Source organism: Girardinichthys multiradiatus, chromosome 4, assembly GCF_021462225.1.
Source record: "Girardinichthys multiradiatus isolate DD_20200921_A chromosome 4, DD_fGirMul_XY1, whole genome shotgun sequence".
NCBI lineage: Eukaryota > Metazoa > Chordata > Actinopteri > Cyprinodontiformes > Goodeidae > Girardinichthys > Girardinichthys multiradiatus.
In genome coordinates, this window is record NC_061797.1 from 16,796,154 (window position 1) to 16,815,869 (window position 19,716).

The following is a 19,716-nucleotide window of genomic DNA, read 5'->3' on the forward strand; positions in this document are numbered from 1 at the left end:
ATCAACGTCATTCTTGGACCGTTTTCTCAGAACGGACAGGGGAACGAGAATATTAACAAATTTTTGTTGAAAATATAATAATAAAGGCACAACACTAGGTGAAACAAACGGAAAAATGGAAAAAAACACAAAAATGCCTGAACATGCTCTCGAACAACGTCTAATACCTCGGAAACTATAAAGGCTATCAATTTGATTCATGCACTGTATTAATCAGCAGGCCCTGGTGAACAATCATGGAGCTTCTCAATTTTCTACAAAAATCTGTCTGGGAGGTGTGACCCTGTGAAAAAGTGATCATTTTGACCATTTTTAACCCGAGTGAAGGTTAATTTTTCACTGTCAAACAAACCTACTTCACGAGGAAACGATAAAAGGTAACCAAATAATATTTGGACAGTAGGTATCAGCAGGGATCGGTGAACAATCCTGGAGATTTTTATGTGTCTACATAAATCCGTGTAGGAGATGTGACAGTGTAGAAAAGTGGATAATTTTGAAATGTTTTAATTTCAAGCGATTTTGGGAAGGACAGATTTGGTACTCCTAAACAAACCTTTTTTATGACAAAACAATAAAAGGTATCAAACAAATTCCTTCACTGTGAGCGCCAGCAAGGTCTGAAGATTAATTGGTGCAAAGCTCATGTCTCTAACTTGAACGGTTTAGGAGAGGCGGCGATTCGAAAACATGTGAGTTTAAAGATTTTTTGCTCTGCTGATTTTTTCTGAAATTCCTATACGTTTTCCATTCACGGTGTGTTGACTTTGCGTTGCTCCCGGGCGTGTTGCGTGAAATCCGTTAGTCTCACATTAATGAGGGTGACATTTTCTGAATTGTGAAAGAGAATCCTACATTTTGATACCTAATTTGTGCCAGTAGAGTGAAAATTGAGCGAGGAGAGTTTGTTCGTTCTTTCTCAGGTTATTCAAAAACCTAGAGTGTACACTCTACAAACTGACAAATTCCACCATAGGATTACATTATAAAATCAAAAACGTAAAAAATCTTGCTTAAATTTTGAATCACAATTGTAGAAGAACCGTAATAGATATCAAAAAGCTGGATCATTTGAAGATAGCTTAATGTCTTGTGAACATTTTAAAAGTTGAATGGTGTTTCTAGCTGAAAGTATGCAGAAGTAGTAAGCTGTTAAAGAGCGCAAAGGAATTTTTAAGATTTTCCATTCATTTGCTGAATATTTTAAAAAGTATAAAAAGTATTAATACCAAAAGTCATAGCCGTATTGTCCTAAATGAGCTGAACATTTTAAAAGTTGAATGGCTGAAATAGCATAAAGAATGAAGGAGGAGATAAGTGCCAAAAAAAGTGTTAGATATACATAATAATAATAAAGAGAAACAGGATCTCAATTGTGTGAATGCCTTCAGCATTCACACAATTATTAAAAAGATTAAATCTCATGTGTGTGTAAAGGCAAGTAACCAAACACTTTTTGGCAAAACAATACAGCTTTTCCAGAGTGTTTTGAAAACAGTGACTCTTAGACATGACACAGACTGAACGACAGGTTCTGTGAACTGTTCTATGCCTAGTCTATTCCCAGTGATGATGTAGAGTTGGTTGGTAGAGACAGCAGGTCGATTACTTGTGGTGATTTAACCCAAAGGCAAAACAGCTCATTGGAATCTATTTTATATTATGATATTAAACGACTTTATGACCTCTGTTCCCAATAAAATAACTACTGAGTGGCAAAGTAACTTAGCACTGGCGGCTTTCACCAACCTTCTAGTCAAACTGTGCTGTCAGGGCTTTGTTAGAACCCTTTTGTTCTCACGTTTATGATTTCCTAAATGCCTTATAGATGATTCAACTTTATATCTTTATGTCTTTGTAAGTATATGTAACCACATATGTACATGGGTATGTTTCTGGTCCCTGACTAAAAGTAGAGCTAACAAATAACATTTCAGCCTTTAGACTCCTGGTTAATTACCAGCGCAAGTCAGCAAGATCCAGGAAGAGGGAAAACTTATTGTTTTGATGCAGAGGAACACATATAAGTAGAAGACACCAACCTTGTAGAGAATTTCCAGTTCTGACATGATTTGCTTCTGTAATTCCACTGTGATATCCAGAGGAATTACCTGTGATCACATTGAATAAAAGGAAGAAGACAATGCATTTTTTAAAACAAACAAAATAAAATCAACATTACCATGTAAAGACAAAGTAAAGGACTAATTCTCACCTTGACAGCTAAAACCCGCTTGCTGAGAACATGGTACGCTCTACAGGAGAAAAAAACAAAACAAATGGGTAAATAAAACTCATATCATCAAGTTAAAAAACATAAATAAATCCGAGACATGATTTCCTTGTCTGTCATCATCGGCAATAACTGTACGAAATAAAAAAGTGAAAAAGAACAACTGCATGAACACTTTGTCACCAGTAACTTTTGAAACTTCGTTAGCACCAGTTTTCAGAACCAGCTAAGATTATGTTTACTCTCAATTTAAAACACTTATTTCCAGATTAGTTCAGTTTCTTCTTTTTTGTTATATTAAAGATACGCCAATGTCATCGATAACAAATCACTCTCTACTTTCAGGTTTTCATGAACCTTTGTGGAAAGGGACCATGCCAATTCATACCCTACTCAGACAAACAAAACACCGTAATCAGAGCGTGAAATAATGTGAGAAAAAAAAACTACAGAATAAGTTTCCAACAGACCACCATAAAACACAGAATGCAATGATTAAAACCAGACCCAGGCAACTAGAGTTGCAGGTAAAGCAGAAGTCACCGACCGGCCCCATAATGATTTAATTAGTGAACACCTTAGCAGCATGCATCGGCTTTAGTTACCGACCTTGAAGGTTAGTTTACAGTATCCCTGACAATACCTCAAGAGCTCTTAGCATACAATCAGCAAGGACGCATACTGTACAACAGCTGTCAAGTGATGGAGAGGAGGTGTGTTCAGTGTACGTCAAACGGGTAGGTTAGTTTGCAGGTTTAAGACATGCAATACTCCCTCAATGACATGTAGCGGGCCCTGCTGACAGACCATGTGTTTGGTGCAAAGTGTGTTTAATGTGTCCAACTTTGGGGTGTCAAATTGCTCTTTCAGTACATGCTACTAAACTGGCCCAGAACTTTAATTAATGGCAACTATTGGTGCCAAGTTATGTATTTAGAACCAGGACAATAGTATGGCTATCATCTGGACACATTTTTTGTGAGACAAAATGAAAATTAAGGCTTTCTCATTGAGTGACAGCAGCCTAATCAAAAAGAGGGAAAGACGATTACCAAATTGTTATACTTTATAATAATAATAATAATAATAATAGGTCACTGCAACATTTACTGACTTTGTGAGGTTTAATTTCTAGAAGGAATGCCGTTGATTTTATGCATCATCTCCTTGGAAGACAGCTCTTCCCACATAAACACCGATGTGCTTGTTTTCACTTTGATTTCTCAAACCTCCTGTTAGCTACAATCAATAGCATTTAAACATGACAGCTGCCTCTTAATTAAGAGGAGGATGTTAATTGATGCAGGACTGCAGGGACAGACATGTTACATACCAACTTAGCAGTCTGTATGAGCGAGACCGAGGAGACTTGCTGCCATGCCAAAAAACTTGTAGTTGTGATAAACAAGTCTCAACATGCCCAACATACTAAGCACATGGCTGAATGTCAATACTGGATTGATATGGCAAAATAAAATATATGCAGCATTTTGTCATGGGGTGGTTTAGAGAAAGAAGCAATGATGTTACTGAGTTGGCTCAAAACTGTAGGTCTAAAGTCTACGTTCCATATCTTAAAAAAGGTCAGAGTTAGAACAAAAAGCACATCAGGGCTGTAAAAGAGGTGTGACGACTGGTTGGTCAAAGCTTTATTCTCAGACAGTCCTTGACCGCCCCAGGGCCGAGCTTCCTTGTATGAGTTACAGTGACAGGCTTGTGACAGCGGGAGACTAGGGGACAAGGTTACATATGCACCCCCACCGTCACTTCCCCCTGATTTGACCCCAGTAAATGTGCCCCATTGCCTGGATCTTATTTACACTCCAGCCTGCTCTGTAATAAAAGCTCCATCATGCAGTATTCATAGGGCCTCTCATGATGTCTCAAAAGTTGGGGCTGTGGGTTACAGACACAGGCCTTTTTGGATCAGGGCTAACAGACATACGTATGAGGCTGTGTTACATAGATGACACTCTACCTGTGCTTCTCGCTGACCCACCTGCCTAACACTGCTATAATTGGTCTTCAAAGTGAAACAGAGAGAACCCTAAACAGAGACGTCCACAAACTTCTTAAGTTTCTCCATTCTGAGCAGGAAGTAGAAGTGATAGCTCAGGCGTGTAGGCCCACTGTCAGGTGTGTTAGACACAGATGATTTGTCTAACTCAGAGCTACGAATTGAACGCACCACGGGTTCACAACAAACCTCAACAACAAATAAATAAAGAGTTAAGTCTGGAAGCACAGTTTTTCAAGCCATATTAAGTATTCAGACTTATCCAAACCTGGAAAATACTTGAATCAAATTCCAGACTTTTCCAGATCTTGAAGGACATTTTATTTGATATCGCTCGAGGTTATAAATGCGAATGCATCTGGATACGTAAGAGACATATTATTTAGTGTCTCAAGTAGACAAATTCAGAATTTGCTCACAGAGACAAAGATACAATCCTGAAATCTCTCAAGCATTAAACCAAGTAGATCTGGCCCTTCAATTTACACTATAATCAACGAGGTGAGAAAACAAAATCAATGGAGAAAATGGGCTGCGATGCTAAAGAAACAGCTGTGGTTGTCTAAGTAGATGTCGCCACAGTCACAGCCAGGCAAATGGGCCGTTTTAATTGCCTACTGGATCCATGAGTCATGTGTGTCCTTGCTACAGTATTTATAAGCCAGTCAAATTGGTGAACAGTGTGTAATAAAAAGGAAAAAAGGGGCGACTTTGATGGATGAGCAGGTCAACGTGTGGCTATGAAGAGCTGAGGTGTTGGTAACATTCAATTGAGTCGAAACGGCCCTGGGTCATAAATAGGGTAAGAGGTTAATAGGTGGGGAGCCATTTATAGTTTAATTCACAAGTGATGAACCCAATTTGAGCCGGACCAAACAGCAGACACTGACAAGGATATATGACAAGTCTATGAGCAAAAACAATGTCCGTAGACACCATGAGCACATATATACACTATTTGACCAAACATCTGTCTGTCTACTTTCACATGCACACGAACTTTGATGACATCCTATTCTTAATCTATAAAGTCCAATTTGTTGATGGACCCATGGTTGCCAGCAATAGCGACTTTAACTATTCTGTAAAAATCTTCCTGAAGGTTTAAGAGTGTGTTCATAGTTGGAAGAGAAACCTAGAACAGCAGCCACTGTTCTTATTCATCCCAAAGGTGTTCAAGGAGGCTGAGGTCAGGTCTGTGCAGTCAGGTTTCTCCACACCAAACTTTATAGACCTGCAACGATGGAAGCGATTGGAACACCAAAATCCATTGAATTGGTGGTGTGACCCAATATGTTTGTCAATATAGTGCATATTCAATGTAAACACAGTGACTCCCCAATTGTGAAAACAGAGTGAAATTAAATTACTTTAATTTCTCAAATGGTATACTGAGAGACATTTTGCTTGAACTCAATTAATTGATTTTTCATTGACTTGTTCAATTATAGAGCACATTAAAAAAATATTTTGATCAAATTGCTGTAAAGGCAGAAAATAAATAAGTTTTGGAAAATATCCTCTATCAGTTTGGCTCAAAAACACAGCTAAGAACTGTTAAATGTATAAAAATTAAATGATTAGCTAGAAATAGTTAAATGAAATCAGCTGTCCCTAAGTCAAACTTTATACCGAACTTGTAAATAAAGAAGTCATTCAATAGCAAGAGCTGCTTTTTCAACTGTATGTTTTTGCTTATCTTTCTCCTTCAACCATGGCATTTTCAGCACCAATGCATATAGATTTTTACTGGACTAAATTGACTAGAGAAGTTGTTGGTCTTGCAATATTGGCTTTCTTCAGTGCTGTATAACCATGTCTGGTGCCAAACTGATGAACAATCCTATTCCCTTTTAACTATTAAAAGGATGAAGCCCACTGAAACAATTTCAACGTTATGAAGCAGTGAAAAAAGTTCGAAAAGAGAGGATGAAAAACTAAATTGTGTAGGTGCCACATCAGAAAATTTACAGGGTTTGCTGCGGACAGTCTGGAGCAAACCGCTCCGTCAAGTCAAGGTTAGTCTTAGCAGTGATCAATACTTCAATCTCAATAAAACAGCTCAATTGCAGAGAATTGATGGGAAATAAAAAGGAAAGGTGGGGAGAGAAAGATAGAAGAGCAACAGAAATGCCAACCTTGTCATAACACAGCAGATCTGTAATACATTTGTCTATTGGATGGAGCTTTCACAATGGAAGGTAAAGTGCTACACTCCAGACCCATTGAGTCAATGGCTGTCATACCTTATAGCCCCCAAATCAATATCATATATGTTCGCAACCTTCAAACCAGAATAAATAAGCAAAGGTGGAGACACAAACCAGTCTGATATACAGAGATAAATGACCAAATGAAGGAGCAGGGTGAAAGAATGGAGAACCCTTCACACAGTTACATGTTTCAGTATAAAAACTAAAAAGTTCACATTTAAGCTCTTTATGCATAATTCAGCAGGTATCCCCTCAGTCTCATTAACTTTATGCTTGTGCTGCTGGTGCCCATGTGTGACCGATACTTACTTATAAACTGTGCCTCCGTTTCCATGGCCAAGTTGCTCCTGATAGTATATTTCTTGGGCATTTATCTACAGGGGAGCAAACACATGTAAACAGTTATGGTACTTGGATGTTATAACATGAGCTGCCATGAACCGGGCTAAAAACGTGAGACAGAGGGAGAACATGCACATGTGAAGAGACACTGTTATTGGAAGCTATAAACAAGCCAGGCATCAGGTCACCACAAGTTCAGTGACATGAGGAGAGAAAACAGAGGAGCAGAAGGAGGAGATCAATACCACACTTGCTATCCAATTTATAAAAGGATATTGGGTTTGGGTGAGAAGGGCAGTGACTTATGGTTAGTTTAAAGCTGCCTTTTCTTCTTGTTAGCATTTAATTCCACTTTAACTGAATTAAAAGGAAAAAACTAACAATTTGTCCTCTTTTGCCATTTTAAACTGATAAATTAAAACGTATCCAAAAGAAACTTAACATGCTAAACACAAGCATTAATGGTTAATTCTGACTAATTAAAAACTCAGCTGAATATACCTGGGATCTATTGATGAAACAATAAATCTATAAAATCCCTAAAGGTAGAGAAGACTCATTAGCTATTAAGTATTATTACCACAGACACTGAGTATGGCTGTATAATCATTTGCTGAAAAACTTGCATTCTGGCATATACACTGCAGATCCATCAAAGCCCCACGTTTTGGATGAATGAAAAAAGGACAACATTGACCCACTCACTTTTTAAACAGTTACACATTCATTTTTTATACTTATGTAATGATGCCAAAACAACATCTGCACCTCTCTGTATGTGTGTAAGACAATTAGGACATATAAATCTGAGGTTCAACAGTTTCACTAAAGAATATATAAGAAATGTTTGCATTTTGTGCTTTAATTGTCATATTTTCTACATTATCTTCTGCCAAAGCAGAGATTCTATGCACTGAAGATCTATGCTCCTGCTTGGGCACATCGGGTTTCCTCCAATTCCTTCAGCTTTATACATGAACTTTTATACTTCATACATCAGATGGTTACTGGTTTTGTTGAGAACATGGCAGGAAAACCAAGTATAAGCCATGTGTTGGTGAGGGGGTGATGGATGAAGGAAAAATATTACAACTACTACCACTACTACTACTACTACTACTAATAATAATAATAATAATAATAAAAATAATGAAGTTAACTGTGATAACTGTAATAAATGTGTACATAATAATCATACATTAGTGTATATTTTTTCTAATACGTTTTTCTTTATTTAAGCAGTTACAGTGTACTTCAAGTCTTTAGTGAGCTTCTGTATTTATTTGCTTTGAAACATGTTGACAAAATTGTGCAAACTGAATAAAATGTTTGTTTCGCTCCAATATGTTTTTCTTTACAAAATATTCTTTTATTCTGAGAAATTGTGAACAAAAATTGCACTTGTGACTTTACTGTAAAAAAAATCATAAATAGGCAGGATATTTTTGTCATATTGCTCGCTGACTAGTGTCATTGACCAGTAATCAGTACACAGTTACATGGATTAAACTTAGCATCTAATCGGAAGATGTTTTAAAGAGTGTGGCGAGAAACGCTGGTTAAAAGCACATTTATTTAGGCCAAAATGTATCCAGAGAGTATACTGTATGTTTTAAATAACAGAGAAAAAAAAGGTTTCTAAATAAAAGTAAAGCAAGGCTTCCTCCAAATTCAAATTTGATTTATTTGTGACCTGAGAGGTAAAAAGAGAGAGGAGACATGGATACAGAAGTGGAAGAGATGGGAGATACCAAGTCTATCAGTTCATCGGGTTACAGGAGAAGCCTGAGAGGCAGCTGGCTTAATTGTCCTCCTTACATGCAGGCTAAATACTGACGTGTGTGCGAGTGTGTGAGAGTGAAAAAGAAAGGAGGGCAGAAAGTTTTCATCCATTATAATCTATAAGTTAGCTGCCAACACTGTGGCGTACCCCCCACATTTTATTTCGACAACTCACCTGCCCATTCGTCAAGATCGTCTTCAGCTCTGCAGATGATTTCTTTAAACTGGACACAGAAGAAAGAAAGAGTTGAGGATGAAACCAGACCAAAATGTCTCCACTCGTTTAATCCTCCAGGCAACTGTGGTTTTCTCCATGCTCTGTTCCTTCAGTTTCATGGTCAGGAAAACTCACCTGTTGTTGGCTAAGGGGTCGGGGACAACCTGAGTACAGTCGTTGGCTGGGTTAGGCCTCGTATTAACCTGAAGGTGAGCAAACACGAATGCGACAAAAACAAATACATGAAGTCAAAGACAAGCAGATAGAAACATAGGTGGAAATGTTCATGAATAATAAAGAAACCCAGGCTCTCAGGGAAGCTCAGAGGGTTTAACTGGTGTTCATAGGAAAGACAAACAAGAAAAGAGGTAAAGGAAGAGAAAAAAATAACATACAGTAATGTGGTTTACACTAGAGAAAATAAAACTGGCTAAAATAAAATCGGCTAGTTAACGCATTAAAATGTTACGCCTCAATAGAGACTTTATTCCCTACTTTCTATCTATTCATCTGCATTTGTTTACTCTTAAGGCCTCCATACTCACCCCCCTTATAAAATAATAATCAAGAGATGAGACCCTGTAAAGGGGATACTAAAAATAAATCTTTAATTGAGGTCAAGCGACCAATGGGTTAGTGCCCAGGAAAACTTCTTTTAAATACCCCACAAGGTTCCCCTTAGCCAATTACTTTTTATATAAAAATGGGAAAGATTAACAAACGACTAAAAGGTTTTTGGAGAACAACATCTTCTCAAAAACAGACCCTTGGCCTTAAAAAAGAAAAGAAAAAACTGACACAGTTCAATGGGTGTTACAAAAGCTCCTCTGAGGATGGGTTAAATAAAACACTTTCACTCTTTTTGTGGGGGTTGAGCTCGTCATTGAAATGCAGATGGATGTAATACGGATCATCGGGAGAGATGGAGGAGGTGTCAAGTCATTTAACCCATGATAATTAGCAGCGACTTTCAATAGCAACATATGCTGAACATAAAATGGGAAGGTCTGTGGAAGGCCATTTGTGGGCTTGCAATGACAATTTCATGGTTGAACAATGACATCTTCTTATTGCCTGATTTTGCTCTAACCAACACTGATATTCCCCCTATCGTACGGATCATAATACTCTGGAGGGGAATCGCATGTTCTCAGGAACACCTTTATGTTCAACGACTTTCCCAGAATGAGAACCAGGAATCCAGAGCGATTCAAGAGGAGAAAGTCGAGCCCACCGACAGAGCCACATATCTCCATACATAAACATGGGCGAGGGGTGGGAAAAAGGAGAATGAGTGAAAGAAAAGGGGAGCCTTGACTTCAATTGACATTTCAATAAGTGGAACACAGCGTTACCAATCCATTTGACTCAACTTCCCACCCTCCCCTCCCCGTCGTTCCCCATGTAAGGCAGCCGAAACAATTATTGAGATGGGTACCTTCAGGCCATGTATGTTCCGGATCCCTGGAGTCTTGCCGGCTGAAACAGTAATTGGTTAGATTGTAGAACACATCACTGGACCGTTTACAAATGTGTTGAAAAGGAATCAGTTCTTCATAAATAATTTAAAAAAAGAACAAAATGATGAAATAACATGAGGGCAGATCTGAGAAGGAGAGTGACTGAGATGTTGGGGTCTTCAGCCGGCCGGTGGCAGGTGAAGAAGAAGAAACAACCACAGAGTAAGAGCAGGGACACAACTCAAATGTTTTATCACTCGGCCAGAGACGTTGTATTATTTCCAACTGGAAACTATAATGTGGTGTTGTAAAAGTAAGACCTGGAGAACCATGAGTGCGAAACTATACAATGCTAGAGATGCCATCAAACACTTCAAATGCTAAATAAATGCAGGATTATAGAAGACGAAGCCACTGTGTGGATGAATGTGTTGTCCAGAACATGTTCTATCATTTTTACCTAACAAAAGGTTTATTATGTCATTTAAGTACATTAAAAATAAGATTGCACAACATAAAAAAAATCACGTGACTGCAATGATATTGTTGAATGACTCAATGATGTTACTGGTGGAAATAAAGCCACTCTTCTCTTTTACATCTATGGTTCCGCTTCTTGTTTTTTGGTAAATGTTTGATCCTTTGGCTTCTGCATTCTGAATTTCTGTACATGAGGAGGGAAAGAGTTTAACAACACAAAACACATAATCTATCTCTTAATCCCTGCAAACACATGGCCTAATATCACCATCTTCATTTTTAAGTCTGTTTCCAGCAACATCCGGCGTTTATGAATGCTTTATGAGCCCGATCCTCAGATGTCTGATCTAATCGGTACCAGCAGAGCTGCAAGTGGGTGTTGCACACAGTGTTTCAAGTGGGATCTATTAACTCTGTGCAGCAATATAAACAAGACCAACAGTGTTTAAGCATTAAGCCAGAAATGGCATTCATGGATTCACTGAGAAACAGCAAAAGCACCTGGCAAATTTGGAAAACAGTGACTGTGACCAGCTCCACGTGGTGTATTGACCGTCACTGTTGACATCACAATAAACGACAGGAAGCCACAGTAAGATTAAGGTATTTAAGTCTTAATTGGACTGTTTAGAAAGTGTTTTTTCTGTTTGTTTTTCTGTCTTAAATTAGAGATAAGTGGCTCTACAGTTTTAAACATAGCACTCACAACATTTTGATAAGATGTTGATCACAATGATCCAGCCTCCAGCTCCTGGTCTAGTAGTTCTTAACTCTGCTTGGTGCTGAGATAGCAGCAATTTATAGGAGCCATACCTGGTTGCTTGCAACAGCGCAACCAAAGAAGAGGTGCTATGGATACTCTTAACACCAGATTAACAGTGGAACTAGTTAAAATAAAAGCTCACTCTATGACTTTCAGCATCTTGGCCACTATCCTCTGTGTCTGGTGTGGACATCTACTGTAATGGAATGATTGTTAACTGGAGTATACAGTCTCTAAAACATGCCATTTGCTGAAAGAACAACCTACTCAGAGCAGTAATTAGGCCACAATCACACAAAAATATATATATTTTGTATTTAAGATAAAAAAAAACTTTGTCAGTAAATATGTTCTATCCAGAACTCCTCAAATGCCATAGCCTTAGCTTCACCTGGTTCCAATTCTGTAAAAAAATCTCCTCTTAAGCTTCATTTGCTATTTGATTATTAAGTTGACCAATTAATCGATTATCAAAATAATTGTTGGTTGCAGCCCTAATCATAACCAGTGGAATATTTATCAATAATATTGCAATGTCATGTTTCCCCAAAATCGTGCAGCCATATTTTGGGAATATTGTGCAGCACAAACATTTTGTCGTTTACAATATCAATATCTGCTTTAATGCAATGTTTTGCATTTAAAGTGTGTTGCTTTCCAACAATTCCAACAATATGCAGGTGCATCTCAGTACCAACAGGTGCGAACGCGCACCAAACACATAAATGATGCAAACAAAAGCGAGACCAGTAGGGGGAATCGACCACTAATATTGCCAACGTAAATATGCTGTTGATTTATAATATTGTAATATATTACAACTACTTGCTTAAAAAAAGGCAATGTACCTTTTCTTTCTTCCTTCAAAGTTTCGTCTCGTTAATGTCTTTACTAAGGGTCTGATCCGATAGGACTTGGTGGTCGACTCCCCCTAGTGGTCAGGTGCACTTCCGTTTTGTGGAGGGAGTTTGCAGCTTTTCTTATCTTCCTGTTTGCAGCGTTTTTCTGTTGCATTTGTTTTCGTAGTTTGTGTGTTGTGGAGTTTGCATCATTTATGTTCTTGCAGCACATTTAACTGCTTGCAGCGCGTTTGCACCCGTTTGCACCCATAGAATTGAGTCACTGAAATTGGTGAATTTCATTAAAGTTTTAATTTTTTTTAGAGGAGTCCAAAGGACTGTGAGCACTACAATAACTGTTGGCTGATATATTCCAAGTGTTATAAACTTGCATTTTACATGCTAATGTAATATTTTGTCAGTTAGAGTCTCACTGCAGCAAATGCTCACAATGGACACTAATGACACTGCCCAAAGTGCTAAAGGTCACAGAGAGATGGAAGGTCAGAAAGGGGTAAAGAAGAAAACAGGCATATATCGCACCTGATATCGTCATCGCAATATTTTCCATTATTATCATCTCCATTGCAAAATTTTCTAATATCTCACCGCCCTACTTCCTACCTACATCTGATAAAGATTTTAATTAACCAGATGCAAAAACTTATGAGTGGTGGAGATAAATCTGGCTTACTGGCCACTTATATGGTCATTGCAAAGTTAAAACAACAATACCCCATTTGCATGTTTTCCTAATATCACCCTAACCCTTTTTTCTAATCTAGGGGGATGGTAAATTAACACTCTGTACCTCTTGGAAAAATCTGTAGAGGGTCTGGCATCAGTCCGTTCATGCGCTGTTCATTCATTGTGTTGCAGTACTAAAAATCAAGAAGAAAAACAACAAAATATTTAAGAGTAATGGTGGGGTCAATTATTAATGCACACATGACAACCCACATAACCTTGAATATGTTTCTAGAAGAATTAGGTTAAAGTCTGATGAAAAAAAGTCTTGTCTGCACAAGAAAAAGAGCTGTTTTTCAGTGAGATTAGAATAAGTCCAAAGTATCTTGAAAAAAAATGTGAGCATGCTGTGCTGAAATCTGTTGCCGATGAGGTCCAATGCCCTGTGGGCTTGTTCTGAGGGACTGTAGCATTAACCCTTTTCTCCTCCAGGTCAGCAGCTCACCAAACACTCATATCCTACAGGACTAACACAGGCAGACGCACTCTGGAGCCTTTGAGCTGCTTGCCAAGGAAATGCAATAATTGATGTTTCAGTTAAACAAACCATCTGCTAAAGTGGAAGCTTTTGTGCACAGAAACGTGTGTGTGTGTGTTTGTGTGTGATTCTGATTTGGTTTTTTTTCTACAAAAATTTCATCTGAAAGCCTAAAAAATATCCAGAGCACCACAACGCTGTTTGTAGAGTAAACGTACATGAGTTCATTGTGTTTAATTTCTATCAAGTGAGAATCAGACAGTCATCACAGCAATATGTAAATCTGCTCTCTCATTGTGAAGGAGGGAGGGAGGGAGGACGATGGGACCGACTCGGATGGGAATGGATCAGAATGGCTACCCAAGTGGCACAGCTGTTATTAAAAGGCCTATTTATCACTGTCAGATCCCCTCCTCGCTCCTAGCCCTCTGCTTTTACCCTCCAGCACTTTCACTAGGCCACATCTGAACAATAGGCTTAATACCCAAAAGAAAGAAAAAAAACAGTGTGTATTGAGGTTGTGGGAACAGATCGGGCTTCATGTACCTTTAATTTTCCGCTCAGCTAGCTTATTGATTAAAGCTGCAATTACCACCTAATCTGTAGTAGGTGTGTTATTAAAAGACACTCTCCATTGTTGGCCAATAACTAAACAGTGTCCATACTCAAACGGTATCGCTGAGCCTTAAGGGACACATGAGAGAAGTGTGGGTCTCATCATCATTAGCAGACTAAGGGGAAAAGGGAGTAAAAATGGTGGAATTAGAATCTCTACCTCCAGGGGGAGCCGGATGAGGAAGGGATGGGGTCACATGTTTTATTTTAGCGCCTGACAGAAACCAGTCTTTAACTTTGAACAGGGGCGTCTGTCTTTCAAGGTGTCGAACAATGATTAGAGATGCCTGGAAGTTGAGTTAGTCTCACAGGAGCATGTAGCAGCATTTAATGTTTGCAAAGACTTTTTAGAAGAGACGCCCTCTGAACACTCATGTTAATTAAGTAGTGAATTTGAGCATTAATTTAACAACTGGAAGTTTAATTTTTTTGGGAAGCAGACACCCGGAAAAGGAGGAAGAAACAAAATGACTTTGAAAATATTTAAAAATATATATTTTTATTAATCAAAAGCATCCAGACAGAAAAACGTGCGCACACAAAGTGACAGACTAAATTAATTATCCCACCTCTGGCCCAACATGCTGTTTCCCGTAATTCCTAGTAATTTCACATAATAGCTGTCTGCTCACCTGGAAATAATAAACCAGAGTCAGAATCCACTGGGATATCTGCGAGGGGCCAAGTGGCAACCACAGCAAACAACCACAAACGGAAATAAAAATGCATTTAAAGTACATGTTCTTTAGTAGTTTAAATTATATTCCAGTGTGTTCAGTATTTTCCAGGTGATCAGCAGCTTTTTGTACATTGGGCTGTCCCATGAGTAGAAAGCCATTACAGAACTCCTGGACTCATTTGACAAAAATTCATGAACAAATGAGTTTTTAAATGTGTGGGCACAGAAGTGCAGCGTGAATACTTAATATTTGTGTATGGTAGAATGCCTGGGGGTCAGGGCCATACATTAAGTTCACACATGTCACATCCTCTGCATAAAGCACTAAATGTAGGAATGCTTGGTATATGACTGGCAACAATAAGTAAAAAGAGAAAGAAAACATGCAGAACATACTCTGACAAAACCAGTGAACGAGTCAGAAGAATAAAGCTAGTTTGGTCCTGGTTGCAGACGTGTCTGCATGTCTGAGAAACGCATATTGATGTTCTGACATAAACTAATAATTCAATAAAATGTTAAATTTTATGTTTTATATAAATAAAATATAATATTTGAACAATATAACAAATAAAATATGAATTAGAGGGTTTTCTTTTTACACAAAATGTACAATAAAACACCAGAGTAACACACTGCAATGCAACCTAAACTTGTACAACACCTTCACTGGTGCAGACAGACCTTCTGCTATCCTTAAAAGTGATCAATGTAGACTAGCACACATGTTCTGGACCTGTCTGAAACTGTGCTGGTTTGGTCAGATTACTTTCCAGATATTATCCAAAGTTTATGGGAAGATGTACTGTATAGACCCAACTCAGTTGTTTGGGCTAGTCAACAGAAATACTGAATCTGTCCAATAAAATGATGCTAGCTTTTTGCTGTCCTTATTCTTTCTCCAAATATAAGAACCTCTTACCCCCCTTTCGTGTTCTCTATAGGTCTATTGGTGCTGTTTGCATCATTCTTTGTAGTTATATTGGTAAATAATAAAAAGACCTTGCTTGGGAAAAAAAAAGATGAGAAATCTCTGATTGATGGTTGTACAAAATACATAAAACAGGACATACAACACATGGCAGAAGCACCACGCAGGCCATTGCATCTGTAAAAAGCTGATTGTGGTTTAGGTGAATACTTTTTCCATCTCTGCTTCCTCACATAACATCTGCCTCTTTTCTGTCTAATCACACTGCTACCCTATGCTACATAATGATTAAAAAGCAACCACAAGTGATAAAAATGGCCAAAAAAACAGAGTGTAAATTGTGCCTGTGGCAGTAGCAGCATCATTGTGAGCTGATGGGGGGTAAAAGACATCCACAGATGAAAGTAGATTTTGAACAATTCTGCCGCCCAGGGGGGTTGCTCTTTAATGAGGCAAAACTTTAACTACTGAATAATAAATAATAAAAATTGACAGTTCATTTAGCTTTCAGTGTACCTCATACAGAAACTCATTACATGCCATTACTCTTACTGTCCGTGGCATGATCAGTAACTATGGTAGAATAGAAAAATACACTGAATTAGGTGGTATTGCTGAATTGGGCGGCAGGGATCCTGTGTTATTGTGTACAAATGCATTTCTGCTGCCTGCAATGTTGTTTTTACAGTACGTTTGACTAGTTGAGGTATATTCAATATAATTATTCTTTCAAGTAGCTCATAGATGTCAACTCAGATTATGGAAAAAGTCAAATTTGTCAATTACTTGTTTCTGCTTCAGCAATGTTCTAACAAACATATGCCACTTCCTACACTAGAAATGGGGGGTTGTTTGTTTAGACAGTTTAACCTCATCGTTTATATTCCTGGACAAAGATAATCAGATGTTTTATTTTATGATTTCATGGAACATGGTGCACAGATCTAGCAGCACCGATGTCCTTACTGACTGAACCGACTTCATATTCTAATATGGAAGAAATTAAAATGAGTTTTTATGTATTTTTATTTGTGTACTCACATATGACAACATAGCTTTAAGTTCTTCGTCACTTCTTACAGTAATTCGGTCTCCCACCTCATCTTCATCTAAATAAAAAAACAAAAAAACAGAAAAAGAGAGGTGGATTACAAAGACCTGGATGGTAAAACGACAACATTTTACATCAAGGACAATCATGACCAGTCTTCAAATACACACTTTGACAGCTGATTTAAATTCAACCACTACCCTGTACTCATTATCTACTGTGAGGAAATGAGGTAACGTGAATAAAATACGTAATATCCATCAAGAGGAGGTCGCTCAGAGTTATTTTGGTTTGATCAGGGATGTTAAAAAAAACAAAAGTCAACTGGCCCAAATTGGGATTAAAATTCCAATGAAATGGAGAATAATGTAAAAAAATTGTGTTACCTTTTGAGTCAGATTGAAGGAATGTTTACACTAAATGACCAAGAGAAATAAACAGATAAAATACGGTGTGAAAAAGAAGTAGGTTGGGATGACATGGCAATCCATGGCTACAATGTGGGGGAGCTAGAGGGCAAAATAACCTGGGCTGAATGCACTCCATAACGTTAGACGCATAATTCACTTGCATGCTCCGTCTGCAAGTGAATAAATGTTTGAGGACACTTTTAGACCAACGTTTGACAAACTAACGATGTGCCTGTGTGTGTTCATATGCAGACTGGTTTAAATTTGCAGATGTTAAAATGCATGTAAATGGTGGATTTTTAAACGTTTTTTTAAGAATAGATGAGACGATAGTGACTACTGACCGACCAGATGGAAAAGCCTATGGCTGGATCAGTAACTTTGACTCAGATGCCAGAAAGGTGGAAGTGGATGTTCTTGTGGGCTGGGCTGGGATTATCAGAAATCAGCTTGCTGGGCCATTTCAGTTTGAAGATGGGTTCAAAATCAACTCCTAAATTTACTGCCAGTTTTTAGAAATTTAATGTCTTGTAGCAGTGGAACAGAATAGAGTCTGCAACTTTCAAGACAACCATGATTTTTATGCAGGACCAGGCTCCATGGCATGCATCGAAGTACTCCACCACATGAGCAGCCAGTTAAGGCCTTAAAGATGACTTCTTCACCTTTTATACACATACAGTTAATATCAATAGATTAAAAAAAACTGACAGACTCCATGAATTGTTATTGAAAGCAGGGCGGCTATATTGGGTGACGATTTGCTTTTGGAATGTCAGAAATGTTTTTTGTACATTTTGAGTTGTTTATTATTACCACTTTAACAGATAACTGTAAACAACTTGGGAATATTTTAATTTATCATTAAGTTGGATAATAATTCTGCACAGTAATAAAAAATTCTCCTAACAAAGCCCAGACCTCATTTTAACTTACTTAATATTTTGGATTGACTTGTATATAATCCTGAAAACCATAACCAGTCTAATAATTATGCACTCGGTGTATTTTGTAAAACAAAAAACAAAGCTCAGTCAGGTTAGCTGGGATCTTTAACTGATTTATTCAGGTATTTTTCTGCCACTGTAAGCATACCACCACCTTCATTTACAATCATCACAACGACACAGTTTTATCATTCATCCTGTTCAATCTAAGAATGGACTTCAGTGGTATTTGTTTGTTCCTAACTTCCCCACTAAAAGCATAATATGCATCTCATTAAATGAGTGATAGTTGGGCAGCCTGCATATGGCGCAATGTGGGAATTTGATAACAAATGACCTTAAGTTAATAACAGGGATGAGGTTTTATTTACACATGCTGTAGTACAGTGGTTGCTTCTGATACTACATTGGATCAGTAGAGAAAGGACAACTTACATTCAAAGGCCGTGACAGTGGCTTCAGGCATCACGTCTCTGATTGCGACCTGGAATATTTGGCAGAGTGGATTACAAAGACTTTACCTGGAACAACTACTTTAAAGCTGTTGACACATGCTAAGATTTTACAGAGACACATGAATATGAGCCTGAAAGGCTCAAATAGAACAGACATGTGTTTAATTGTGTCACACTAAGTAGGAAAAATCAGTGGATTCGAACGACATAAATGTAGAAAAGTTGTGTTTTTTAGCTGAACTGACATCTCCCAGATTGTTTCCCAGACTCACCAGCAGATCATTGAAGTTCAGCACAGACGGATAGTCCACAGATGAGTCCATGTCCCCCAGAGGAGTCTTTATACGGATTACTATCGGCTCGGTGTCCATTTCTACACAATGACTAAAAATGAGCATAAAAACGGAAGCTTGAGCCTCATAATCCTCCTCGGTTGTCAGGCTACAGAGGCTAGCGAGCCAATTTCCTGCAGTGATTCTCTTCTTTTAAAGTGGCGTGAAAACGTAAAAGGCTGAGCTCGCTCACTAATGTCACGGCATTTTAGCCGGAAACCTTCAGCCTGAGAGATGAATGTGTTTTCTTTTTAGCTCCGAAGCAAAGTTTTATATAGGAACACATAAAATGTTTAGCTAGGCAGCTAGTTTTAAGGAGACATCTCCGACAGCGTTTCCGAATCAACATCCGCTCAGGGAACTTCACAATAAGAGACATTTCGAGTAGCTCTTCTTTCTCAATTTCGCTTTGATCTTTCTGAAGAAGAAATACATTTAATTTTTCCTATGTTCTGTTCATAATCAAACATTAAAATTAACTAATTAAAAAATACACTTCCACACTTTTCTATTTTTTTCAGACGCTTGGGTTTACATTTGTAGCATGCATTAAAGAATTTTAAAAATTTGGTAAGTTACCAATTTGACTAAAGTAAAAAAGAAAAACTATTGCAGTGCACCAGTTTTAAACTAATCCCAAGTTTAACTGACGGTTTATCATGCAGTGTGTTTTAATGAGTAAAGTGGCAAAAATGTGGAGAAAATACGAAGTGTCAGGCATTAAA

At 38.0% G+C, this 19,716-nt stretch overlaps 1 protein-coding gene across 1 annotated transcript in view; it reads right to left on the reverse strand.

Moving 5' to 3' along the window:
• The window catches only part of map2k5 (mitogen-activated protein kinase kinase 5), a 66,058-nt gene extending 46,733 nt beyond the window's left edge, over nucleotides 1–19,325 (reverse strand). Inside the window, exons 1-10 of the mRNA XM_047362255.1 lie at nucleotides 18,932–19,325; nucleotides 18,640–18,688; nucleotides 16,838–16,905; nucleotides 13,158–13,227; nucleotides 10,243–10,283; nucleotides 8,940–9,007; nucleotides 8,763–8,811; nucleotides 6,773–6,837; nucleotides 2,216–2,255; nucleotides 2,043–2,111 (exon numbers count right to left, since the gene is read on the reverse strand). Coding sequence (XP_047218211.1) covers nucleotides 2,043–2,111; nucleotides 2,216–2,255; nucleotides 6,773–6,837; nucleotides 8,763–8,811; nucleotides 8,940–9,007; nucleotides 10,243–10,283; nucleotides 13,158–13,227; nucleotides 16,838–16,905; nucleotides 18,640–18,688; nucleotides 18,932–19,057 — 645 coding nt within the window. The 5' untranslated portion in view covers nucleotides 19,058–19,325. The remainder of the gene's footprint in view (nucleotides 1–2,042; nucleotides 2,112–2,215; nucleotides 2,256–6,772; nucleotides 6,838–8,762; nucleotides 8,812–8,939; nucleotides 9,008–10,242; nucleotides 10,284–13,157; nucleotides 13,228–16,837; nucleotides 16,906–18,639; nucleotides 18,689–18,931) is intronic.
• Between the last annotated feature and the right edge of the window lie 391 nt (nucleotides 19,326–19,716).